Source organism: Acipenser ruthenus, chromosome 3, assembly GCF_902713425.1.
Source record: "Acipenser ruthenus chromosome 3, fAciRut3.2 maternal haplotype, whole genome shotgun sequence".
Taxonomy (NCBI): domain Eukaryota; kingdom Metazoa; phylum Chordata; class Actinopteri; order Acipenseriformes; family Acipenseridae; genus Acipenser; species Acipenser ruthenus.
In genome coordinates, this window is record NC_081191.1 from 26,872,229 (window position 1) to 26,899,437 (window position 27,209).

General features: G+C 34.1%; 1 protein-coding gene and 1 non-coding gene across 5 annotated transcripts in view; one reads left to right on the forward strand and one right to left on the reverse strand.

Annotated features, from left to right (window-relative positions):
• The window catches only part of atp9b (ATPase phospholipid transporting 9B), a 162,680-nt gene extending 135,725 nt beyond the window's left edge, over nt 1–26,955 (forward strand). For 3 of the 4 annotated variants that reach the window (XM_059012751.1, XM_059012752.1, XM_033992394.3), the window contains 16 exons: nt 1–86; nt 10,093–10,254; nt 10,855–10,947; nt 12,518–12,601; nt 14,037–14,207; nt 15,169–15,267; nt 17,070–17,159; nt 17,437–17,581; nt 17,981–18,045; nt 18,392–18,547; nt 18,647–18,711; nt 19,269–19,377; nt 20,389–20,446; nt 22,413–22,616; nt 24,522–24,554; nt 25,444–26,955. The exon at nt 1–86 is cut by the window's left edge and continues 163 nt beyond it. In XM_059012751.1, the coding sequence (XP_058868734.1) occupies nt 1–86; nt 10,093–10,254; nt 10,855–10,947; nt 12,518–12,601; nt 14,037–14,207; nt 15,169–15,267; nt 17,070–17,159; nt 17,437–17,581; nt 17,981–18,045; nt 18,392–18,547; nt 18,647–18,711; nt 19,269–19,377; nt 20,389–20,446; nt 22,413–22,616; nt 24,522–24,554; nt 25,444–25,580 (1,757 nt within the window). In that variant the 3' untranslated portion in view covers nt 25,581–26,955. The remainder of the gene's footprint in view (nt 87–10,092; nt 10,255–10,854; nt 10,948–12,517; nt 12,602–14,036; nt 14,208–15,168; nt 15,268–17,069; nt 17,160–17,436; nt 17,582–17,980; nt 18,046–18,391; nt 18,548–18,646; nt 18,712–19,268; nt 19,378–20,388; nt 20,447–22,412; nt 22,617–24,521; nt 24,555–25,443) is intronic. The other variant, XM_033992395.3, reaches the window with a different exon arrangement.
• Nucleotides 13,549–13,652, reverse strand: LOC117395081 (U6 spliceosomal RNA). Its single transcript, XR_004543458.3, has one exon. It is a non-coding gene; the product is annotated as a U6 spliceosomal RNA (small nuclear RNA).
• Nucleotides 26,956–27,209: the final 254 nt, after the last annotated feature.

Consider the following 27,209-nt stretch of genomic DNA (forward strand, 5'->3'; position numbering starts at 1 on the left):
GGGTCAATGGAGAGACCGAGTATGCTGAAGCAGACCAGGATTTCAGTGACGAGAACCGGACCTATCAAGCCTCCAGCCCAGATGAGGTCAGTGTGTGCTTGCTGAAAAATGGCTTGGTACTGGAACACTGTTGATTAGAGGAATACAGTGTTAATACAGTGTTGTATGGAATTCAGTGCATAAAAGCTTTAAAAGCAATCCTAAACTTAGTGGTCTTCCACTGTGGAGGAAAACTAAAGTGTGTTAACTAATACCATTCTTTATGGGGAAACTAGTTATAAAAAATATATATATATATATTGTGGCAAAGTGCCCCGCCCCTGTGTGCATTTGTGTGTTCTGTGTTGTATATATGCGTGCGTATGTTAATGTTGGTGTATAGATTGGTACACGGGATATAAACGGGTCTGTGTTTCACGTGTGTTTAAAGTGTAGATTTGTATTTAGGCACGAGGAGAGCACAAATCACTTCACGTGCTGGTTAAATGTAATATGTGAGCACGGGGTTGCACAGTTGCAACCCCGTGCTCACATATTACATTTAACCAGCACGTGAAGTGATTTGTGCTCTCCTCGTGCCTAAATACAAATCTACACTTTAAACACACGTGAAACACAGACCCGTTTATATCCCGTGTACCAATCTATACACCAACATTAACATACGCACGCATATATACAACACAGAACACACAAATGCACACAGGGGCGGGGCACTTTGCCACATATATATATATATATATATATATATATATATATATATATATATATGTTGCCTCTTCAGTTGAAGTGATTATTTGCTTCCCTCCACAAAACAGTTTTATTATGTGACATAATATATAAATCCATAAACATATGATTCAATAATGTTCATATCTTACTTTAAAATTACTTGTTTACAATAATATGTTTATTCACACATCATGTATAAAAAATCAGCTGGGGATATAAGGCCAAAAAACATTTGCCAACTTTTACACGGAGGCGTTCAACAAAGAAAGATGTTTTGTGTTATGAGCAACAGTGCATCCAGATCATGCGCCCTACAGGTTTTCAGTAATGCTAAGGGAAATTAGTATTATGTTTAATAGGGTTTGTAAAAATTATATATTTTTTATTGGTTTAACATATTTTCTTCTTTTAAACTTTCTAATGAGGGTCAGTAATATACAATACATCAACATCCAAAGGCTTTTCAGGAAATTGAAGATATGTTATATTCCATGTATGTATGTATCAGTTTATTGAAACTTGTATTTATGTAGTATTTATTAACATGAAGACAAATGTGGTACTATTAATAATTCCCAAGCTGCTTAAATCTGTGCAATAGAAAATGTTGTTTTTTTATTGTTGGTAATGATGTTGGTGTAAAACCAGAGGGCTTCATTTGTCAGATAATAGTGGATTTATAAAAGCAACATTGATGTGTTGAGTTTTCTTGTCGATAACATTTTTTTTTTTTTTTAATATAGACACCTTCCAATTAATCTGGTACGTGTGTCTGTGCAAGTTTGCTGTTTTCTCTTATAAAGATCAGGACTTTTAAGTTCTTATATTTTAAATGTTCATGTGAAATAAAGGTGAATGCCATGCAGTTTTGATCCATAGAATATGATTAATAGAGGGGTTTTTTTATGTTATTCGATCATGTAATACAAACATTCTTTGACCATGGCAATACTAAATACACATTTAGTCAAAGAAATTAGGTCAGCTTAGTTTACTTTATCATCTTTTTTTCTAGATTTATAGCTATAATTGAGATAACTTATAATGCTGTTTATTCAATTCCTAAGTGGTGAGATAATATCTCTAAACCATGGATCAAAACATGTTGCATGCTTTACTTTATGTTTAATCCTATAGAAGTGGATGTTACAAGCAGGGCTGATCTCTTACTTTAAGAAATGTACTGCCTTGTGACCAAGAAAAAAGAGTACAGTAAATATCAAAGTTAAAGGAGGTCACAAAAGGTCATAGTTGGGGAGGTCTCTGTCATTTGTTTAAAGTGCTATATGGAATAGATATTTGTGGATCGCTGAAGCCTAAGGAAAATAATGTAAATGGTTCATTATTTACTCCAATGAAATTTCCTACAGTTAGCTTGACAGATGATGCCAGCTTTCCCAATCACCAGAGCACCATTTTGAAAGCATTTTTTATTGAATAAAGTACTCTGAAAATTACACCCTGGGGCTTTATTTAGGCAAATGGTTCAATTGATATTTTCTCAGCTAACCTTTCTTGGTGACCTAACACAGGGTGTTTGGTTAATAAGCAGCATTATCTTTTAATAGAGTTTACTGGAATGCCATGTATTTTTGTTTCTTATTTCTTGTAATTTTGACCTGTATTAGAAAGATTGCATGATTCTTTACATCCTTTGGACATAACACAAACGTTTCTCTCGCTTTCAGCAATAATCTCTGTGCACACAGAAAAAACAATTCCCCAAAACACAGACATGCATGAATTAATGCTTTGTGAATATTTAATAAAAGTTTCTTGCATTTAGTACAGAAACAGGGTTGAGTCAGAGTCACATTTTCACACAAAGCAGTCCCACGTGCATGATTAATGGAGCCAGTGGGGTTAGGTTAACACTGTTTAGTCTTTTGAGTAAAAAAAAAAAAATATTTTTTATTCATTTCGCACAGACCAGCTCTGATAACTAGCTCTCTTTTGGAAACCGCTAAACAAATACAAGGTTTATTTGTTAGTATTTAATTTTTTAAAAAGCAAAGACCTGTCAAATTTGTGGCTGCTTTTAAAATAATAATGAACCTTTCAACCTCTCAACATTTTGTGGATGTCTTTCATTTTTTAAGATTTTACACTTTAAGTCTGCATATAAAAGCCAGTCATAGAATTATAAACTATTTGTCTTATTAGTAATATTATGTTGATATTCAGCAAAAACAAAGCAAAACATTGACTTTAATATTAATCTACCAGACAGATTTACCAATAACTAAAACAAACAAAAAAATAATCCTGATAAGTCCCTGTGCTTTAGATGTCTGTGCGGATGATGATCTTGTTTATTTTAGAAATGTCTTTTGCTGCAGGCTTTTGATTACAACCCTGGAGACACGGCCCTGAAGTTTCTAAAGTACTTAAGGTTCCTTAACCCTGATTGAGTTAAAGCTGATAAATACTTTAAAAGCGGGATTCCCTTTTATTTTCTTTCAGCCAGTTTCCAGGTCATTTGTATTTTGTTTTTTAATTCCTGTTCTTTACCTTGCTTATTGTTTCTCAGCGCAGGTGACCAATATTATATTTTCTCTGAGAGAGTGGAAAGTTGTGTTTGTATATCACTGCCACTGCCACCGCCATCACCATCACCACAAACAGCTGTAGCAGCAGCACTGCGACAGCCTTTCACATCGAGCTTGTGCCTCTGGGACAGTCAGGACTCATTGACAGAATCATAACTATGTCACTGCTCAATTGTCATAAGTGTATGACCATTGAGTAAAAAAATCATCAATTTCTAGCCGCAGAAAGACAATGCTGACTTAATGTAATGAACAATAATAAAAAGAGATTAAGTGGGTAGACCACCTAAGTGCAAAGGTCATAAGACCGGGTGATCCAAAGGCATGCTGTGAACAGGGCCCTTTGAGGACCTTTGGTCCTGTGTGGTCAGAGGGGAATGATCGGCCGTGGCCTTTAATGACTGCTTATTCTCATAAACTAGCTATTTATTATCTAGAAGCTGTAATGCGTCCTTTACCATTTTGAGATGTTTTCAATATCTGAGAAAAAAAAAAGAAAAGCATGGATTGTATCACTTGGGAATTGAAACCTTTCTGTGCAGACAAAGAAATTGGTGCTATTTTTGAGACAAGTGTTATTATTTTGTGGACAAATATAGCTTTTAAGAAGTGCAGTCATTATTGTGCTGTAAAGCAAGAGGTATACAATATGAGTAGCATTCTGCATTTCCGGTTTATTCTGAATTTTACTGAAAAATTACAGGATTTATTTTTAACTGAACCTCGGTTTTTACTGATTTATACCCGATTTTTTGTCTACTATTAAGTATTTTCCTGGTACTGTTTTCTAGGAAATACACAATATTTTGATTAAAATGCTGTTTTATTTTGACTCCGACATTGTAATAAGCAGTCCTACACTGTATCCTAGGATACAGCAGGTACATTTAGACGTCAGAGGATCAAATAACATTCAAACGTCGCACATTGGTTCTCTGTTCACAAACACATTATCACCTGATTCTATTGGCCAATCAAAGTCTGATTATTGTGGTAAGTGCTGGACGTAGTAAGTAGCTTAATCAAAAACTAAATTGAAATACTTACACGAAAATATAATATTTTTAGTGGATGAGGAATGGGGAGAAAAGGTAAATCAGTTTATGAATATTCAAAAGAAAAGGACTGTTTCAAAATATACAAAAAGCTTGTTTTGTGCTGATGTCATGGTCATACCTTCTGTAGATACTATTTCCGTCAGCACAGCGATTGCTCAAATGTTCGCAAAGTACCAGCTAACTTGGGAAAATGTGGCCTCGACTTGCACAGATTCTGCTTCATCATACATGCCAGGGGCATTAAACTTAATCAGAAACCAGAACTGCTACACATCATATTCCACATGTAAAGTGTGTATACTGAGAATTTTCCCTCGATTTTTACCGATATTTCAATTAAAACCATTTTTTACCGATTTTATCCCTATTTTAATATTTGTAAAATAAACTCAGTAGTCTGGCTGGGCGTCTGCGGGCTTGCCTGTAAGCTGCCCGAGAGATGCGTTGTCCTCCGACGCTGTAGCTCTTGGGTGCAAAAACACAAAGCGGTCGGCTGACGACACACGCTTCGGAGGACAGAGTGTGTTCGTCTTCGCCCTCCCGAGTCAGCGCAGGAGTGGTAGCGGTGAGCTGAGCCTAAAAATAACTGGCCATTCCAAATTGGGAGAAAAATAATAAAAATAATAATAAATATGAGGTATAAAAGAGTAAATGTGCACTTCAAGCCAAGGTGTTTGACTCATTTTAACAGCAAGTGCTTATTCAGGCACAACTAATCATGCTCTTTTGTCAATGTATTTGGGAAGAGTGAATCATTGTCAATGACATAAACCATCACAGTCATGACCTCTGGGACCTGAGAAGAATAAATAGCCAATAGATTTTCTTTAAAATTGACAAGTGCTTTTTCCATATAATCAAGGCTTTATTTAACAAGGTTTTTTTTGTTTGTTTGTTTGTTTTTTTTGTTTTTTTTTTATGGGGGGGGGGGTCTTGCTGTCATTTAGAGGCTAAGAGTTCATGTGCTCCATATTTTTATTAGTAATTAATAAAAGTTGTCTGTAAATAGACTTTTGTAGTGTTTGATGAATTTGTCTTGCACAGAAAAACTGTTCTCTTGAGGTAATTAAGTTTAGTATAAAACAAAGTAAAATATGATATGATTAACAAGTAAAATATGATCTGCATAGAATTTCAACAGCTGATAAAACTATTTAATCAATTTTTCTTTTTTTATTCCTCATATTTCTGGTTCTATGTTGTCCTTTTCTAAGAAAGTGTATTTTAGGATTTTGTGGACATCAATTTAAATGAGTACTACTGTTTTTCTCAGTTACATTCATAAGAAGTCAATTAGAATTACACAGAGCACATCTGCCATCCAGAAGTCCTTTTTGTCTTCAGTGGGAAGGATGTTCCTAAATCTCTTGCAACTTGTTTGAATCAAAAGGAGCAGTCAACACTAGAATGATTCAATTATGAGCTTGCTTTTTAGGAAGCCTTCTATGTATGACAGAAGGGGGCTATTTCAAGTCTGAGAGATGAAAAGGTAGTACTGCATAAGCACTGGGGCACAGAAGGTCAATATATTAAGTACAGATAAAATACACAATGAGATTTTCTCGGGGGTTAAGTGTTTTTGTGTGTGCTGGTCAGGCAAAAAGAAAACCCATTAATAAACCGAAGTACTGCATTTTTATGGATTTTAAGTATTTGACTTAGATATATGCTAATAGTCCAACATTACCTTATCCATGGTATTTATTGATACTGTATGTTCTAACAAATCTGCTTCTCAGCAAAATATTGAAAAAATAGCTATAACATAGAAAGAACTGTCTGGTATACGACTGTAAACTCTCAAGGGGTAGCACATGCTGTGGTCTTGAACATATTTTGTTAAAAGCATTTCTTTTCAGATATACATTTTTTGGTATTTGTTCTAACTTCATCTTTTGTGGTATTTGTTCTAATATATATTTATTCTAGAGCCCTGTGTGGTTGAGGAGAGTTTTTATATCCAGGATGCAGCTCTATTTATGGTTCTGACTGCATCTTTTATTGAAGTGGGACTACTGAGCAGAAATCGATCATATATGTATGTATTTGTGTTTTTGCTATATCAAAAAACTCAGATATAAGTGTCTTGAGCAGTTGTTGTTCAAATGGTTTCTAATGAAAATACATTTCAGAGTGACTCAAGTATCAAGAAGAAACTGACAATTTGGATGACCAGATACAACCTGTCAGAATATTTTAAACCTGTTTCATTCACCTCGTTGCAAAAATAAGAAAGTTATCGTCATTTGTATTTGTGGGGCACACATCCCTTGCAACTTAGAGTTAACGTGGGAGCATTTGTTCTCGTTGGCAGCAACTTAGAGGTGGCTAAAGAAACCTGCCTGGATAGTATATTGTAAACACTACAGGGTAGATTCTACTCTCCTTCTGATTGTATTGACTGGTCCCATCTGTGTGCAAGAGCCAGGAAGCCTGTTGCATGGAAGTATGTGGATGCATCCTAGAGCCAGGTCTTTCACCTCCTCATCAAACCTAAACAATATTTTTGCTTTGGGACAATGGTCAACCACAAACTGCCAGGTTGACCCAGCATTCACCCTTCAGAACATGAAGTGGAGGTTATGTCAATCCCCCTGACCTCGCCTCTAGGGATTTCCATCTATTTGAACTACTGAGGGATCATCATGGGGGTCAGAGGTTGATCTCGCTGCAGGATGTATCCAAACACATCCTGCACCTGAAAACCAGTGGTGAAAATGGAAAGCCTCATGCAGGTGCACGTGATTACCCGAGGAATACAGTGCAAGTAATATGTGCTGATGATGAAAGAGGTTTTAAAATAAGTTTAAAAGCAAATTTGTTTTTTTATAGTATATACATTACAGGACCACCTTGTTATTTCACTATCTGACGCACATAATTTTTACTCTACAGCATTGCATAAGTATTTTGACAACTAATGGGGCAATAAAAGCCATATTTACAGGATGCTCTGTTCTAGTTTGAAATATCAGAAACCAATCATTGTTTTTCCTTCAAAATTGGTAAGCTAATTAATGTCAGTACAAAGGGTAGTCATGGAATTAAATAAGTGGTCCTTTCCAGGTTTCATTGTGAACATAATGTGGAGGTTAAAAGCTCATGATAAAGTCTGTGATAGCTCAAACAGCTTTGCAGTAGAAGCTTTACTTCCCTCCCTGTATATAATGTGTCATGAAGGTTCATTTGTGAGTTCCTACAGCATCCATATAGATGGCCTTGTCTGAGATCTTGGGCCAGCCCTGCAGCTCTGAGCAAGTGGAAATATTTCTGACAGTTCCCATGAAACGTGTGAATGGCAGTGACTACAACAGCAATACTAGAGCAATAACACCACTGTTTGAGGGTATTGTACTGTAGTTATTATTGGCAGAGACAGTAAAGTGAGCATTAAGATACAGAATTCATTCCTCAAGTGTAAGATTTGACACCCATAAAACGTAGCGGTGAAACAGAAATAATTGTAACTGTCAGCCTTGGGGCTGCACTGGCTGTGCTGAGACAGTTATGGGAAAAAAAGAGCAACAGTAAAACAGCTATAGCACAGTGTGTAGAGCGATGTTCATGCAGAAACTGGGGTGGCTCAGCTTTTAAAGGGAAGCCTTCTGACATTCAGAAAAAGTTTGTCGGGAGCAGAAACAGATTTAAAGTCAGTTATATTGACATTAGTAAACTATGCTGCTTCAGCCATTATAAAACAATTTAAAACAGCTTCTATCTTCCAAGTGTAAATAGAATTTTAAGAAAATGTTTCAATTTGATTTACAGAAATAGAGGAATCTGGTTTGGTTTGAGGTCTGACTACAAAGGCGTTATTAGCCACTTGTATTTATTTATTTATATTTGTGTGGTGTTTTTGTTGTTCTTTAAATCCCTATGTAGGTACATAAATGATTACAGTTAATATGACTGGGGCCAGGTAGTACAGACTGAAAAGACAAGGCTGCAAGCCTCTAATTCAAACAGTCTGTGTAACCAAGCATGAGCTTAATAATAAACAGATGTGAGTCACCAAATATAGCATGCTTAAGTCCCAACTACACAGGGACACACAATGAAATGATAGGGTATTAGCAGGAAGATACAATTTACAGGTCCAAATGTAATAGTAACCTTTCACTGTGCAAATTGAAAATTAACCTTTGGAGTATTGAATCATTTGCAGCTGATACAGCACACAGGAAATATGTCTTGGGCAGAAGAATAAAAAGATAATCTGTAATGAATAATAATGAATAACTTGAAAAATATGTATTCATCTGTGGCTTCGTTGTATGCAAACATAAATATTTTGACAACTTATGTCTGTGTAAGATTCAGAGTCATATTTATTTGTGAGTATTTTCCAGGCTATATATACAGGGTGACAGTTATTGTAACGTAAGTTGTGTGAGCCATGGCTGTTTCTATCTCGTAAATAGTTTTAGTGTTGATTTGAAATGTTTCTAAATGTTTTCAAAATGCTAAAACATTTGTTTTAGTTAAGTACAGCTACAGTCAAGAGAACATTAGTTCTTATTATGTTTACACGTTAAACTATTTACCTTTTTTCTTGATAGATATGGTATACAAATGTTAGTTGGGGCCTACAGGGGATTAATGACTGATTACATTCAGAGAAAGGCTTGTAATTCTAACCTTGTCATATTTAGCTGCTCTCAGCAAAAACAACGCTTTATGAGGGGAGACACATAAAGTGCCCCATTCATTAAGCTAATCTCATTAGTTAAGATCTGTTAAGTAGAGAGCAGTTTTAATGCATGCTTTTCAGTTTTAATTATTGTCCATAAATACGTTGTAGTACATTAGAAACCCTAGTGCAACACAGAATGTTTAAGTAGATTATGAGGCAAACACATTATCTATATGTACATATTTAACTAATCTTGAATTTGAAAGATATTAAGGTACATGTGACATAAAGTGAAGTTTGGCATTTGACCCCAGTGTTAGCATTTATGTGCATTTTTTTTTTTTAATAGAGGTTGCCTAATTATTTTCTGGGCCAGTAAACCAAGTTTCTGTTTTGAAAATACTAGTTTTTTGATAAATAACAAATTCATTTTCTGGTTACCCAGAAATATATTAAAGACAGTATATTTAATGTATTGTTTATTTAAATGGTGAACATGAGTTTCTTTCTATCCAAGTACATTTGTGGACTTTACTGAATCTAATTCATATATTAAAACAAATAACTTTGGAGTTGCCATTTCATGTACAAAACTAATACTTTGACTGCATTTTATCTGCTGTAAAATATGTAAAAAATATAAAAACAATTAAAGTACTGGTTATGAAGAGGCAGACGTAACTATTTTCCCAAAAAAACAGTTTGTTCAAAATTCCTATAGCATACAGCAATTTAATTGTATACTTCAAATCTGGTTTGTTTTTGTTGTTTTTCGATTTAATGACAATATTCCTAATGTGACCAGTTGAAAATGCACCACATTTCATGATTCACTTTCCGTTTTGGCTAAAAATGAGCCAAGATGATATTGGGTCTATATTAGTCTTTTATGTACACTGATCACTTTCATTGTTTATGCTATAGATTTAGTGAACATTTACTTTTCTTTGTGACATATGGTATCCTTTCTGAGATAATAAGGGTGATGACTTCTGACCCGAAGTACCGTATATATATTTAAAAGCATCGCAACCTTTCACCTCTGTTGGCTATTTGACTCCAGTGCAGTTTACACAAGAGTGTAATTGACCCCTGACACTGTGAAATGTCTATTTTTTAGGTGGCTCTGGTGCAGTGGACAGAGAGTGTCGGCTTGACACTGGTTAACAGGGACCTGACCTCAATGCAGCTGAAGACCCCTGGTGGCCAGATCTTCACATTTTACATCCTGCAGATTTTCCCATTTACATCAGAGAGCAAAAGAATGGGGATCATTGTTAGAGTAAGGAATTTTGTTATCTATTTCAACAATGGAAAAAAAAGTCTATTTATTTTTATTTTTTTCATGACTCCCTTCAAAAATAACTTGACTTTGCTGTGCTTTGGGAAGAGGAGGGTTCAATATTTGGACATCCTGTGGTTTAGGCCAGCCAATGGTTGCTCTCGGTCAGCTAGAATCTGATGATATCTGATGATTTTTTTTGTTGTTTGTTTATGGAGAGTGTCACTGTCTGCTTGATTTCAGTTTTTAAAACTGCTCAGGCGGATTCAACATAAGTAAAACGTGCATTACAAAGTACAATTAATTATAGTACATATTTCTAAATACTTTTTATTTTATCAAATATTTAAATAACTAATAAACCTATTTTAGGTAAAGGATGTACAAAAGTGAATTCCAGCCCGAAGAAAGCATGTAATCTGTACGAATGTTTATCAATGAGTATAAGTTTGCATGTCCCTTACACATTTTGTAAGATAAAGCATATACTCACTTTATATAATGTATAATTTGGGATTGGACCTCCGTTACATTTGAATGAATGATGCTGTTATTTGTAATATTTTGTTAAAAGGGTTTTATGTTTATAATACTGTACAGGAAGAGTCTACTGGTGACATTACATTTTACATGAAAGGAGCTGATGTTGCAATGTCTAGTACTGTACAGTACAATGATTGGCTAGAGGAGGAGGTAAGTATTTAAAAAATAATAATAATAATTATATATATATAATATATATATATAAAATAAAGTTTTTGTTTACAAACCACTTTTTAATTTTAGTTCTCAGGTAGGTTCCAATCCTAAGTGGAAAGAAGGATATGACCTGTGGTGATTGAAAACAAATGAATGGAACTGCAATACCTAATATGATTTTTATACACTTTTTTTATTATTAATAAAAACAAACACCTTTTGTGTACCCTGCAATAAAATAATGACAGTAAAACACTGTAATAAAGTAATCCTTAAAAAGTAAAAGAAAAAGAAAAAACGCAACAAATCACATCTATGTAGATATGAAGAAATACAGTGTTTTACCTGATAAATAAAACTGCATTACAGAATTTAAATTTGTGTCCAGCATTCTATTAAGCAAAATAATTGGTATAATCAAAATCATTTTACTTGTAATTGTCCAATTGAATAAAGATTGAGCTTTGTGTTTTATAACATAATTATATAGATGTTTACCTTTTAAGTGGTACAATAGATTAAATATTTTAACATAATTACGTTCGGCACAGAAACATTATTTGATAAAATGTACTGTCCATAGTAATGCATCTATTCTTCCTGGTTGTAGAAAAGCACATTAGTGTGTGTTTCTAATAATTAGGCTTGCAAGATAAAGTACAAATATGATGTATTCTTTTTATTATCCACATTATTGCCTGATTTGCATTTTCTAATTTAATCTTTCAATCTTAATTGTCTTTTATATTTTTAGCCATAATAAACTTGTAATAATCAAAGGCAATTGTCTAAACAGGGTTAATAATTTTTTTTTTTTTTTTTTAAAGTATAAGCAACTGATCCGTGTGCATATGTTCATAATTGTATTGGCAATATTTCTCAGCCAATACCTGCTGTAGAACAATTTTATTTAATTAATGGCCTAAATAAACTAAATTTCCCTGGAGACCTCATAAAATATCATAACCATAACTGTGGTGTTAATGATGTACAATTAATTGTAATATCTTATTAATTTGTTTGGGTGTAATACTCTACCTAAATTTAGACCACAACATCTTTTTTTTGTCCCCCTTTTAAATGTAACTCCCAGCTATATTTCCATTGATTGTTTTATACTACTGTACTATTGCATAGAGATCCATGGTTCTGGAAGTATTTGAGAGCAATGATATGACCTTATTAGCATGCCATCTGCTCAGTCATGTCAGAGCTTGTTAACATAATTCTGAAAAGAATGTTGTAGAAATCCATTTTAAAATGTATGCTCTTATTATTTATTTCTTAACAGTAAGGCAGACTGTGCACTGTACATCCAAGCTGTAAAAGTACCTCCGTCATATGTGAAAAGTATATCACACACCCTGGCTCTGTTTTAAATACAATTTTTTTTTTTGGTTTTTAAGGTAGCCGTCTGTATAGTGAACATGAATAGTTCTCTGGTCAGTAATTGTTAGTTAATGGGTTAGACGCACATGGAACATTCATTTTAATGTTTCAGCAGGGCCTTCAGGGAATGCACCGCAAAGGTCTCTCAAAAGTTCTGTTTTTCTTTCTTTTTCAGTGTGGCAACATGGCAAGAGAAGGACTACGCACTCTAGTGGTAGCAAAGAAATCATTGTCAGAAGATCAGTACCAGGATTTTGAGGTATAATATGTAAATAATTGACTGCTGTTCTAGTCCTCAGTATAAGTCTTAATTCTCTGTATTTGTTTATTTTAACAATAATAAAAATGTAATGTACTCAGAGACAATAACTGTTGTACTGTGTAAATTATCTGATTGCATTAAATGAATGAAATAGGAAATAGGGGGGTACTCGTACAGCAGTGACGGCTGGTGGCCAAAAAAAAGATGGGGAAGCAGAAAAAAGGCAGAGGACTTGGGGGTTCCATTAAGCCCCAAGCAACAGTAGAATCTTATTATTGTATTCAGACTGACAACATGTATCCAATGCAATGTCGTGTTACAGGGCAGTACAGGGTTACAGTGCAAGATGTAAAGTGAGCATTAAGGGGGGGGCAGATTTGCTGGGCTGGTCTTTGCCCTCCAAAGGCCAGTAGCCTGCAGACGTCCACGCTCAAGTTCCTGGGTGTAAAAAGATGCCGATTGGCTCGTGGAATCGGAGGACGCCCATTGAGCCTTGGGTCCCTGAGCTGTGTGGGGAATCGACACGGTGAAAGAGAAAAAATAATATAATGATTGGGCATTCCAAATTGGGAGAAATTTTACAAATAATTGGAGATCCTAAAATTAAAAAACGGATAAACAGGAAAAGCAAGAGAAAGAGAAGTAAGATATACTCCTTGCATATACTTTTGTTTTGTTTAAACTACGCTGTGTCCGACTGAGAAAAAAAAATAAAACCACCATTATTGGAACACTTGCATCACCCTGAATGAATACAAGTACATAACGGAATATGGTCAATAGATGTCGCAAAGAATCCCGCAGCATGAAGCTTATTTAACATTAATAACTGCATTCAAACTGAGATGTTTTATTATTATTATTAGTAGTAGTAGTAGTCGTAGTAGTAGTAGTAGTAGTAGTAGTAGTAGTAGTCGTAGTAGTAGTAGTAGTAGTAGTAGTAGTAGTAGTAGTAACGCTTCACGAATTTGCGTATCATCTTTGCGCAAGAGGCCATGCTAATCTTCTCTGTATCGTTCCAATTTTAGTATATGTGCTGCCATAGTAGTATTTCGATGTTTCCGGTACTGAAAAAGGTTACACAAGACACTTGTCTCCTCTGTGGAGCCACCACTGTCGTACAGTATACAATCAAATAACATTAAATGTAGTTATTTCATATTAAATACCATAACAAGAAATATCCTTGTATTATACTCCAGCTAAAATGGTCATATATCCTGTGTTTATCAATAATGTTTTTTATTGGGAAACCTTTCATATAATAATTAGCTAAAATTATACCCAAAATATAAGAAAAGGTTTCTCTTTATTTATCCGTTTGTCTTCATGTAATATATAAAACTTAGCTAAACTGTCTACTTCATGAATAGTACATCTTGTATGTTTACACATATCTTTACTGTATTTATATATTTTTTTCTCTCTACAGAGCCGTTATAGCCAAGCCAAGTTAAGCATACATGACCGTGCTCTGAAAGTAGCTGCTGTGGTTGAGAGTTTAGAGCGTGAGATGGAACTTCTCTGCCTCACAGGAGTCGAGGACCAGCTGCAGGCTGACGTGAGGCCTACCCTTGAGCTACTGAGAAATGCAGGAATAAAGGTAAATAAAAAAATGAAAAAAAACGATTTGTATTAGGCAATTTTATATCTATTTCAACATTGTTTAGTGTTTTAGTGGTGTATGGCTGTGATTCAGAGTTTATCTTTAATATCTTTACTGTAGTTCTCAATCTGTATTTTTCCCAACATATTTTTTGCATCTTTTTTGCCAGTTTTCCAGAGCATTTGGAACTCTTATGGTGGTTTTCTGATATGTACTACTACTGCTGTTACATCAAATCTTGAAACTCTTTGTTCAATTATTACATTCGGCATTCCATCAAATTAGAGGTTGTCTGCCAGATCGAGCTTGCCTTTTCGAATAGTAGCCACCAGGCAAAAAAATGTTTGTTTTTAGATGTATAAAAAATTGATGTGTTATATAAAATAAACAACGAGCACTGACATTCCATCGCAAATATTGTTCTTAATCTGCACAAAGACTTAAGAAAACTGATATCAGCTGATCCCGTATGTAATAGTGCAGTGTTACTAAATGATAGATCACAAGACATATTGAAAGATTCTTTCAGGAAATCGTTTATACAATTTTATTTTATTTTGTATAACCTACTGTATAGGATACACTTAGAAGATTAACGGCTAATGCCTTACACTTGTCTGTCTACCAGACTAGTTTATATTTTAAGTTTAACCTTATTTGATTTCATGATTTTGATTAAATTAATCCATATACTGTTTACATAAAATAGGTCTGCCTCTAATGAAATGTTCTAATTAATGTTCCTTAGCTTTCATTAGTGTGAACAATTTCTCTGGATCAATTCCCTCCATAATTTAAAAACCTCTACAGTATGTGATCACCTCACCTTATTTTCAATGAGAAGGATGGATTTAAACAATAAACTATTGTCAAAGAAATACATGTTTTATTAACTTAAGATGTATATGCTTTTCAAGATACTTATTGTTTGCATGCTAAAGGGATCTATTTGTTTCAGATATGGATGTTAACAGGGGATAAACTAGAAACTGCTACCTGTATTGCAAAAAGCTCACACTTGGTGTCCAGGAGTCAGGATATTCATATCTTCAAACCGGTAAGTTTGAAACGTGTTTAAGTTAACCCTTTAGTTTAACAGAAATCCCACTGAATTAAATGATGCGAAAGCTTGACATATAGACCGTTTTACTCATATGTTCATTGTAGGGGTTAGATGAGCCCATAACCATATATTTTAAACAAAGCTAATTAATTTGCAAACATAATTATTTGGATATAATTTACATAGAAATGTGATTTGTTGTAGGAAAAAAGGAAATCGGAATAATAAATAGTGCCCGCAGTCTGTAATTTACCATTAGAATGTTAAAGGGTCTGACTTTGTTCAAGTACAATTTCTTCTTGGCCTTTTGGGCTTTAAAGATAAGAAATTAAAACAAAAAAGAATAATCCTGTAAATGAATTTCCTCAATTAGACTGTCCAGATTTCTTTAGTCAAATCAAATACATAACACTATTGTCTTTTGTTTCAAGCTAACACTGACACCTAGCTTTTATTGCAAAATGCTGCAATGCATTATCATTTAGGAAATGTGGGTATTTGTGTACTATATATGAACATTTTTCTCTGCAGTTTTTGCTAAGAACTTGTGTGTAAAACATCTGAATTTGAAATTGTGAAGCAAAATGTGCATCTTATTGAGTTTTTTTAAAAAATATATTTTAAAGTTATCTGGTTTTAAGTAATACAGTTAAGCAAGACATTAAGTACATACACGCAAATTCGTGAAGCGTTACTACTACTACTACTACTATGACTACTACGACTACTACTACTACTACTACTACGACTACTACTACTACTACTACTGCCTTAATGTGATATCTGTATAATGTGAAATAATGTATAATGTGATATCTTGTAACAATTGTAAGTCGCCCTGGATAAGGGCGTCTGCTAAGAAATAAATAATAATAATAATAATAACATATCTTATTGTAAAACTAATAATACTACTATTACGACTATTACGACTATTAATAATAATAATAATAATAATAATAATAATAATAATAATAATAATAATAATAATAATAATAATGTAATGGTAGTAGATTGTATTGCTGTTATTATAATTGTTATTGTTATTACTTCTGTTAATAATCATCATCATAGTCAATAAACAAAGTGCAGTAACACAGTAAAAGTTACACAGCAGATGTGAAATGCTTTATCTACAATAAACAATTTGTACAGCTTTCACTGTCAAAAGCCTGTTTTGATAGGCATGCAGCACCAATGGGCTACTTGTTCACATTCTCTGAAACGTATGATATTTCTTTTTGAATATATTCACACTCATTTAAGTGCTAAGTGGTCTCAGTGGACACTTGAAGATTGTAGAACTAAAGCAAACTGCCTATGATAACTTGCTTTTATGTAGCTTCAGAGACAATTAGCCACAGTATGGGGTTTCATAATAATGATATGCCCCACTTATTTCAAATAATACATTATTAAGTGCTTTATTTGAAACAGTATTCAGTTCATGAAAATTGATAACATTTTCCATTGCCTATGTTTCTTTTGTGAACAATATAATCAAAATGTAAAACCAAAAGGGACGATACAGGGATGGAATTTAGATTAGCAATGCATATCAGTTTGAGCCATTTCAGGTTTTACAAGCTGAGCCTAATAATTGAAAACATAATGTAGAAGTCACAGGCTCAGGTGTGTGGCATTAAGCCAAAAACTAAAATAGCACAAACACTTTCAGACATCTTCATCTAGTTCCTAGGTCTGATGGTGATTAATGGATTACTTGTGCCTACATTAATTACTCTTACTTTTAATACAGTGTTTATTATTAACCCCAACTCATTGTAATATTGCAGGTGTTAAACCGAGGAGAAGCTCATTTGGAGTTGAATGCTTTCAGAAGAAAACATGACTGCGCTTTTGTTATTTCAGGGGACTCGCTAGAGGTAAAAACTCAAACTCAATACAACACGTTTACGTTCCATAATGTTTGCACCAAACAATAACTCAGCGAATCTACAAGGCTGTTGTTACAATGCTCCCCTTGTTTCTTTTTCGTTTTTTTTTTTTTTTCCCCCTAAGTTTTTTAGTGTTTACTGCCTTACTCAGGGAATACTAAACCGGCAGGTATTTAGACTATTAACAACACATGTATCAGTATTTAACTTGTTCTCAATGCCATCATAGGAAGTTGTTTTGAAAGTGCCCTTTCTGTAACTGTAGGTCTGCCTGAAGTACTACGAGCATGAGTTTGTGGAGCTGGCATGCCAGTGCCCAGCAGTGGTCTGCTGTCGATGCTCTCCCACACAGAAAGCCCAGATAGTGAAGCTGCTGCAGCAGCACACTGGCAAGCGTACCTGTGCAATAGGTGAGCACAGATACTTGGACTTCCTTATTCAGGTGTCAATCTGCCAGAGTACCAGTAATATCAACAAATGTCCACCAGGGGGCATACAAATAAATGTAAAATACAACCTTTTTGATTCCATGTAGAGTTTTATTTTAACTTTTAGATTTACTGTGTATTCCACTTAACTGCATACCTGATAATGACATATTCCTGGTAACTGATTACATTTTCACACAATATCCACATTTCCTGGGAATATCCTATTCTGGTAAATTGTATTATCTGAGCAGGCAAGTGGCCAATGTTCTTGTTCATTTTATCAGACTACATTTTGAGGTATATCAAATTAGTCTTGATAACCCCCCATACAATAAAACATATACAAATATACAAAACAATTATAATTTTATTTTACAGGTGATGGAGGAAATGACGTTAGTATGATCCAGGCAGCTGACTGTGGAATTGGAATAGAAGGAAAGGTAAAATATGAACTGTTGTTGTATCTCACACATTGGATTAAACACTTAAAACACTTAACTCCACAATTGTAAGTTACAAAGGTTTAATCACTTTGAAATAAAATCACGTAATATGTGGATCCTCTTTTTTTTACTTTTGTATTTAATTTTTTTACTAAAGATTATGTATCAAGTAGTGTACCCTGTCTCGTATGTTATAAGACCATCTTCTGCCTCATAAGAAGACAGTACTGTACAATAAGAGACAGAATGAAATGGATATATTAACTTAAAATCATGAAAAAAACAGCGACTGAATGAGAAACTGTGGTCGTGTCTCCCATTAACAAAAACAAAATTATTGTAGGAGGGGAAACAAGCATCTCTGGCTGCAGATTTCTCCATCAAGCAGTTTAAGCACATTGGCAGGTTACTGATGGTCCACGGCCGCAACAGCTACAAGCGTTCAGCTGCCCTGGGTCAGTTTGTCATGCACAGAGGCCTTATCATCTCCACAATGCAGGTACAGTACCTTGTAACATTAAAAATGTGCAGAAAATTACTGAGCAGGTTTCATTTTATATATATATAAAGCTCCCCCAATGTTCCCTTTTTGTTTTAGGCTGTATTTTCTTCAGTATTCTATTTTGCATCTGTTCCCTTGTACCAGGGATTTCTCATGGTGGGGTAAGTGGATGCTTTATGGTATCTATTATTATTATTATTATTATTATTATTATTATTATTATTATTATTATTATTATTATTCTCTTATTTGATTCTGAGGTGTTAGCCACACTATAAGTCGAAAGTAAACAAAGGAGACTCGTGTTTTAATTTCCTGTTTTTAACAAAAAGAATAACTTTATTTTGTTGACTGTAATGCTTCAGTCATGTTTAACAGAGTGACACTGTTTTCATTTTGATCAAATCTGCAGGGAGAGGCCAACGCTGAGTTGGATGTCTAAATACTCATGGGTTTTACAATAGGGAGCCTCATAATTTTGTATGCAAGGAAGAATGCATCAATCTGGTATTCAATTAACAGCCGGACATGGAATGAAAATGACTTTGATAGCAATTTCCAAGTTCAATCATGTGGATAAAAATAACACATGTGTGTTTTAAAAAGAAATATGCAGCAGTACATAATACACAAGGCAGTAACTGTACTGTGATTAGAAATATATTTAAGGCTGGAGATGATCAGTAACACGTTGATCTGTTTTCTACTGTGTTTACAGGTATGCAACAATCTACACAATGTTTCCAGTTTTCTCATTAGTTTTAGATCAGGATGTAAAGCCAGAGACTGCTCTCTTATATCCTGAACTTTACAAGGACCTCACAAAGGTAAGAAGTTTTGTAGCATTTTCCAGTGGCATGAATAGCACTGCTCACAGGGCCCACGCCCCAAAGTAATTCAGGAACAGAAGGCTAGCTCAGATCTCACCACAATATTACTGTACTATTATTATTATGATTATAATTATTTGTTTTATGACCAAGCAGGATAAGACCCACCCACTCGACAGGCAGCCAGCCTGCCCCAGAGCTTTTTTTTCAGACAGATGTCTAGGTCAAGCCAATCTTGTCTGAAGACGGAAACCACAATCTCCTAATTCTTCTGAGCTAATTCTTGGTTATTTGATGGATCTGTCTTCTAATTAGTACTAGCTAGGAAAAGTGATTGGTGTGCAATATCCCATTATTTTACAAACCTGTTGTTTAGTATGACTTCATATGGTAAAGGGGAAAGGGTTCAAAAGGACTCCACTGTTTGTTTGTTTTTTTAGGCCAGTTCATTATCATTAGCTGTTGCTTACTGCAGTGTTACTGTACATATTTGGCAGTGGGAACAAGTTTTTTCTTTTCATGAGTATAACAAATGGGAAGCAAAGGTATTTACATATTCTCTTAGTTTGTCCATTTGCAATAGCTTTACAGAACTTGTGTCTGTGAAGCAGTATGCCATGACAAACAAAACTGGGGTCAGTTGTCCAAAAGTTGTCCATCTGTAGAATTAACTAATTTTGCTTCATAAAGTCGAATTAAACCTGCTGAATAATGTTACGTTAACATATTGAAATACATACCTCTTTGTAGTTTTCCATATACATAACGAAAAACTGACAATGACTTTTGCGATATAATTTTGTAGTTTCTTTGATTACATGATAAATAAAATATCTAAATGATGTTCATATAGTTGTTTTCTAAATTGTGTCAATCATAAAATTCTAGGTGATGCAAAACTTTTGGCCATGGCTGTACATAGTAGTAGTCAGAGTGCTTTGCAAATCCTTGATTATGATATTATTAATAAAATTACTTTCTTTTAAAACCTCTCCTTTTTTTTCCTAGGGTCGATCGTTATCGTTCAAGACTTTTCTCATTTGGTTTTTAATTAGTGTGTACCAAGGTACGTGCAACTATTTTTTCTTTGATGTTTTTTGTGTCTTTAAATTTGTCAATAATATAAACAATTATTCAACCATTTTTGTCTGTAGTTTCTCAGTAGCTTGAATTTCCTCATTTCATCAACAGTTGCAGATTGCTTTTTGTCTATAGCGTAAATCGATATTTTAGTCTATAAACAGACTTTTGCAGTGAGGACGTATTTTTATTGATGCGTAACATCTCAACAGTTCTGTTTTTAATTAAAGGCTGATAGTAAAAACATTTTAAAAAAGAAACAAAAAAGAGCACAATTTTAAACGACCTGCCTATCAAGTTTCATTTATTACAGTGTTTGCCTCTCTGGAATGTGTACAATGTTCGAAAATGCAATTATGTGATCAGTTAGAGGCCATTAAGCACAATTTATGCAATGTTATAAATAAATGAAAGACTGTCAAAATACAGTAAACATCATACCCAGATGCATTCGGTGGAAAGCTTGGGGCTGCATTTTCTTTCAAATTCTTAATTGCTGGGATCACATTTCCCAAATTTCTTGTGTCCCGATGTCTACTGCCAGCTTTGAAGGGAACGATTGTTAGGGTGGATTTTAGAGCCATTTCTTCTACGTATGAAAAGTTCAGAAACAGACAGATCTGCTTCTTCCATGTTGGGTAAAGTTTTAGGGCTTTTGTTTTTGTTAAAAAATTAAAATAAAGTCAACTGTCATCAAGGGTATAGATTATTAGTAGGTGAAGGATGAGATCAAATTGGTGTCAACATTGCACTGCAAACAACCTTTGGTAACATGTCAAAATCCTTTGTATTAACTGTCCCTGTTCACCAATGAAAAAATTTGTGAAGATTTCTGTACATCTAACATTGTCATAAGAGTATTGTCTCATGCATAGAAAATAAGGCCATGTTTCACATGAATGACAGGCAATATTTCACATGAAAACTTGTTTAATTTATAATAAAGCATAAAACTGTACATGTTAACTTAAAACATACGTATGTCACTTTGGTTCTTTACCCCTCATTGTATATATGAATATGTGTCACAGGGTAATCTATTTTTAAGTGCTGTCTCGTGCATTCTTTGTAATTTAGGCCTGCAATGCCAAAGACGGCAGACTTAAACTGATAAGACATAGCACTGTCACATGTAATAAGATAAGTTATGTTGCTATGAGAAAAATATGTATTTAAAGAAAACATTTTAAAAAGGCTATTTATATTAGTATTTATTATTTATATATGTAGTATAGCAACTGCTTAGATATATATATATATATATATATATACAGTATATATATCGTTTCTGCTTAGAGCCAACTTCTCAACGTTTCGGTATGTTTAACATACCTTATACACACACATTAAAGGCCCTTGTGGGGTTTTACTGTTCACATCTGTTTTTTGTTTCTTTTTAGTTCAGGCTAAAGATCTTACAAAGTCAAAAACAGAACTAAAATTTGTGACAATTCAGTGTGCACTATGTTTTAGTTATTGTTATGTATTTTTACCTAAGATGGTTATTGCTTTATAAACTCATGTTGAATTGATAAGATCTGTCGATGTTTCAGATTACATGCATACTGTATCCTTCCTGCTCCTGCATGTAGTAGCAAGGGCATGCTTGTTTAGTTTACAAGGTAATGAAGTGGCAGGAAGGCTTCAAGAAAGGAGGGTTTACCCTCTGTTGAAACTACACCTTCCTCCTTTCTAACCACACTTATTTTTCAGATAGCTGTGATTGACTTAAATCACAAGAATTATCTGGAGAATACTCTTAGTTTTCATTTTTCATTTTTTCAGTTTATGTAACAGTAAACTGAAAATGATTTTTGCAAATATTTCTTACATTTTGGTTTATGAAACAACACTCTTAAAGAGAGGTTTCTGATGATGTAAAGAATCACTCAGGAATGATATGGTACTATAAAATAGTACATGAATACCTTGTGTTTTTCTTTTCTTACCAGGTGGTATTTTAATGTATGGTGCGCTGCTGCTGTTTGAGTCAGAGTTTGTGCATGTCGTGTCCATTTCCTTCACTGCCCTGATATTGACAGAGTTGCTGATGGTTGCACTGACCATCAGGACGTGGCACTGGTTAATGGTTTTCGGAGAGTTCCTCAGTCTTGGCTGCTATGTGGCCTCCCTTGCCTTTCTCAATGAATATTTTGGTAAGTTTTTACAAAGTAAACTGGAGTAAGTTTATCATTTATCTGTGTTTTTCTTGTGAATTTAATTTGCATTATAGGTAGTTACATTCAATTATTTTTTAATGAAGTAAGCAAGACTTAATGTATTTATTTTGTCATTAAATGTATGTATATATCCACAAGAAATGGTTATACCATGCGGTTTGGTGCATAAGTCAAGTTTCCCGAGGATTTTCAAGTTGTTTTATTTTTTTGTTTTTTAGAAAACAATATATACTGATACCCAGGAAACTGCAGAATAAAAAATAACTTGACCCACAACACTTCAGAACTTGACCCACAACACTTCAGAACTTGACCCACAACACTTCAGAACTTGACCCACAACACTTCAGAACTTGACCCACAACACTTCAGAACTTGACCCACAACACTTCAGAACTTGACCCACAACACTTCAGAACTTCACCCACAACACTTCAGAACTTCACCCACAACACTTCAGAACTTCACCCACAACACTTCAGCTTTCAGAAAATGTTATTCCATTGGTAATAGAACGCAAGGATTAGGTTATCTAAAGAAAATGTAATTGTGGGTTATCAGGTTTTTCCAGGACATCCCTAAAATCTGTTCATTGCAAAATACTCTTACACACCAATACTGTTTTTTTTGTTTGTTTTGTTTTGTTTTTTGTATATGTTTCTGTATATTGTTAAAATGTACTAGAATTGACTTAATCCTCATGTTTATTTTGAAATTGAAAAAGAAAATACATTTTAAAGTTAATCAAAACTGGCAGAAAGAATTTCATAGAAAGTATTTAAAACTGCAAAACACAGACTTGTTTTACAATTTTAAATAAAATAAGGCAATTTTCTCATACACATTTGTCAATGATATATATAAATATATAAAGTCTGGAGCAGGTGCAAAAACAAAAAACAACATTCCCTCAAAACCTTAATTTCATAAGAATACAAGGTTCTTGTTTGAATAGTTAGACCCGTGACACTTATAAAAAGCGAACCTGGGCTGTGTCATGCTGTTTAGAATGTGCTGCATGATTTATATTGCATTGTATTGCACAAAGCGCTATGTTTCTGCTTTCCTTTTTTTATATATGTTTGCAGTTTTTCTTTTCCGTTTCTTGAAATCTTAATTGCTGGTACATTCATTTCAAATATGAAACTTCTTCATTGCTGTCTAAAATAATTGTGCAATATCAAATTGTAAATCTACTGTTTCGAGTATACAGAACTGATACCAAAAAAATCTAATTTTGAAAAGAAATATTAAAGTGGCACAGTCTGTTCCAGCATTATCAGTACTTACTGTTGCTGCCTTACATTTATTTTTTAAAATGCTCTGATAGAATCTCCAGCTTCCCATGTGAATGACATATTGCTGCACGTTCCTCTTGTCATTGTTAAAACAGTGAAAGCAGCAACGTGGCTAATAGTCTGATTTGGATGAGAAGCTGGACATTTTTGCTTGAACTGAATGGTAGTTTGTGAAATGACTTGAGGACAGCAGGAGTGCAATAAAGATCCCCACTGCCATTACAGCTTTTATGTAACTTTAGTGGGCAGCTTGTTACCTTGTTACACATGATGATAAATTAAGTTAATATTAAAACCTGTAATGGATCAATCTGCTATACAATAGGACTGTCTGTCTATGGATAGGTGGATACATATATCGGAACACTTGTGATTTACATTGTTGCAACAATACATATAGTAATAAAGTATACTGAATGCTGTAACAGTAAGTACCGAGAAAGTAATGAAAGACAAGGTGTGTTTCCTAATGCTTAAACAATCACAGTAGGTGTATAGACTGTGTAGATCTCTTGCTACAGCAACTCTTTTTAAATCTATCTTTTTCTTCCATGCTTCTCCTTGCCGTTTTACCATTGTAAAGGTATAGGCAGAGTGTCATTCGGAGCTTTCTTAGGTAGGTGGTTTTATAAAGGAATGCTTTCTCGTTTAATTTTGATAAATTATTGATGGGAAAAAGGTAGTGAAGCATTCTTAAAAAAAGGAAAAAAGGAAAGTTATTATGATTCTTTTAGGTAAAAACGTGGTTAGAACTTTCTTGTGTGCTTACATACGTCTATGATTTTCGAGCAGGCTATTATTCCATTTGCAAACCATTACCATTTCAAACAGTGAAGCTCAGTTATTTTAAATAATTAAAAGTCTGATTTTTTCTTTTTTTTTATGAACAGCTTGGCTTTACTGTTTACGTCATATGTCAGTTCCACATGCTGAAAACATCTTACAAGTAAGGTTGCTTAGCAACTTTACCTCAAAAGAGCAGTTGTTCTTTAGTTTTACTCTTAATACTGTGGGATGAAAAACTGAACTCCAAAAATAAACTGTGGAGTCTGTGTGGTGAAATGGCACTGTTATAAAAACTTGATAGCAGCTTGTGGATAGTCAATTCCTTGCTTGTTCTTTCTCTCTCTTTAAAGTGACCCATGTATTCATTTAAGTTATGAGTTTAAGTGAAGTTTTTATTTTGTCAAATTTGGTAAATATGGCCATTTTCTCTTTTTTGTTTGTATTGTTTTATGTTTTTTTAGGCAGTTCAAGACAATTGTATAAAGTAACTCAGATATACTGTACCATATCTCCAGTTTAAAGTGTACAGAGGTATAATATATGAACAAAATAGTCTCCAGTAAGATATATTGGTAACACGTAAAAGTGGTTCTTGATGCCATGAGCTAGGAATAATTTGGTGACAGTGGCTTCTTTTCACATCCTCATTTGAAACGGCACAGGTTGATCCAATTTTGCATCCACATTCACTTATCCACCATGTCTTTCATTTTTCCTAGATGTCGCCTTTATCGCAACCCCGACCTTCCTGTGGAAAGTGTCAGTGATAACTGTTGTGAGCTGTCTTCCACTTTACATTCTCAAGTACTTGAGGCGCAAGTTCTCCCCTCCAAATTACTCCAAGCTTACCTCATGAACGTGACAAGTTTCCCTCTTCATGCCCCTTCAGTTGAATTAAGACTCGGCACTTTGAGAAGGCACCGTAATGCAGGGACTGCTGTTTGTTGTCAATGGTCCATGGACCAGGACTATAGAAACCAATGAAAACATGTAAACAGAGCACAAAGAGAGAAAAGTAAAAAAAAATTACATGCAAGGCACTTCGAATGGACAGGAACTGCCGACATTTTTTATTGCCTTCCGAATTTCTGATTTATCACCATTGATATAGTTTCTACACAACTCTGTCAGTTCATCACATTATTTTTTGTACTTAATTCTTCCATTAAACAAATCTTATTTCCAAACCTTTTTATTGCTAAAACATTGATCTCAGTAGATTTAAGTTGATTTCAGATTATTTCCATTGTTTTTTGTCAGTGAACTCATTCCACGATTCCATTGTAAATAATGATTCATAACCGCAGCTTATAAATGTCTCCAGACTATACTTTGTACAGTAATTATTTGCTGTGAACATTATCTGTACTATAGCAAATATTAACAATAACGCACTACTAGAATTAAGTGCATACGCTATTGCAGCATTACAATATTATTTGTTCTGGGAACAATTGTTTAGATTGCTTTTCCCAACACTGTCCTTCACATTCTGATTTAAAAGTAGGAGAACGTCAAAAAATCCTAAATGTACATGAAAGCCAAGTTGCACAAACTTGAGTAATCTGTACTTCATTTCTTTGTAACAATGACAAACTGAACTCATTTTAAAAAGCCTTTGCCTGTAATATACTGTAGTTGTGTTGGGAAATACAGTTTATGTGTACAGCAGTTCTAAACTTGATAAATACTTCCAGGCTAAGTAAGAGCACCACATGTACCTGTATATGTCCCATAATCGCATAATTGAATGCTTGCTTTGTAATTTAAAAGCCTTGAAATCCCTGTTTACTTCTGTTACTCAGGTAAATTACTTATCAAACCGTAGGTTTCTTAGAAAAAGGAAAACAAATCCCTTTACCAAATCAATGGCTTCTGGACACAAAACATGCCTACATACATATATACTGTATGTGTAAAAACAGCCTAAAACTACAGTATTTCATTCAGGGTATCAACGTCCAATACACCACAATCCAGCGCAATGTATTACAGATGTCTATAACATGTATTCTGCTTTTAAATGTGCTCAGTAATTTGTTAAGACAACTGAAAGCTCTCAGCACTTTTTTCCCATTGTACAATATTAAAAGTAACAATCAACTTTGATGGTTTAGTTGGGTATAGTCTACCTTTCTATAGTGTGTACCTTATTAGTGTATTTTAGACAATGTTAGTGTATACAATCTTCCACAGTGTCTTTTTTTGCCAGCCATTCCTATGGAGCATCACATCCCAATATAAAGACATCTCCTTTGTTCAAGATCCTTGGTTGAAATAGTGCTACCATTTTAGATTGTGCTATGCTTTATTTGCTGCATATTTATACTATTCATTCTTGGTTAAAGAGCAATAAATCTAATTTTTACAACAAAAAAATGTGTTTCTCATTTACTAATGTATGAGAGGTTGTGTCTGCCTGTATGTGTTGTGCGTACTACCAGCTTGTTTCCACAAGGAGTCACTTTTTCTCATTTCTGCAGTC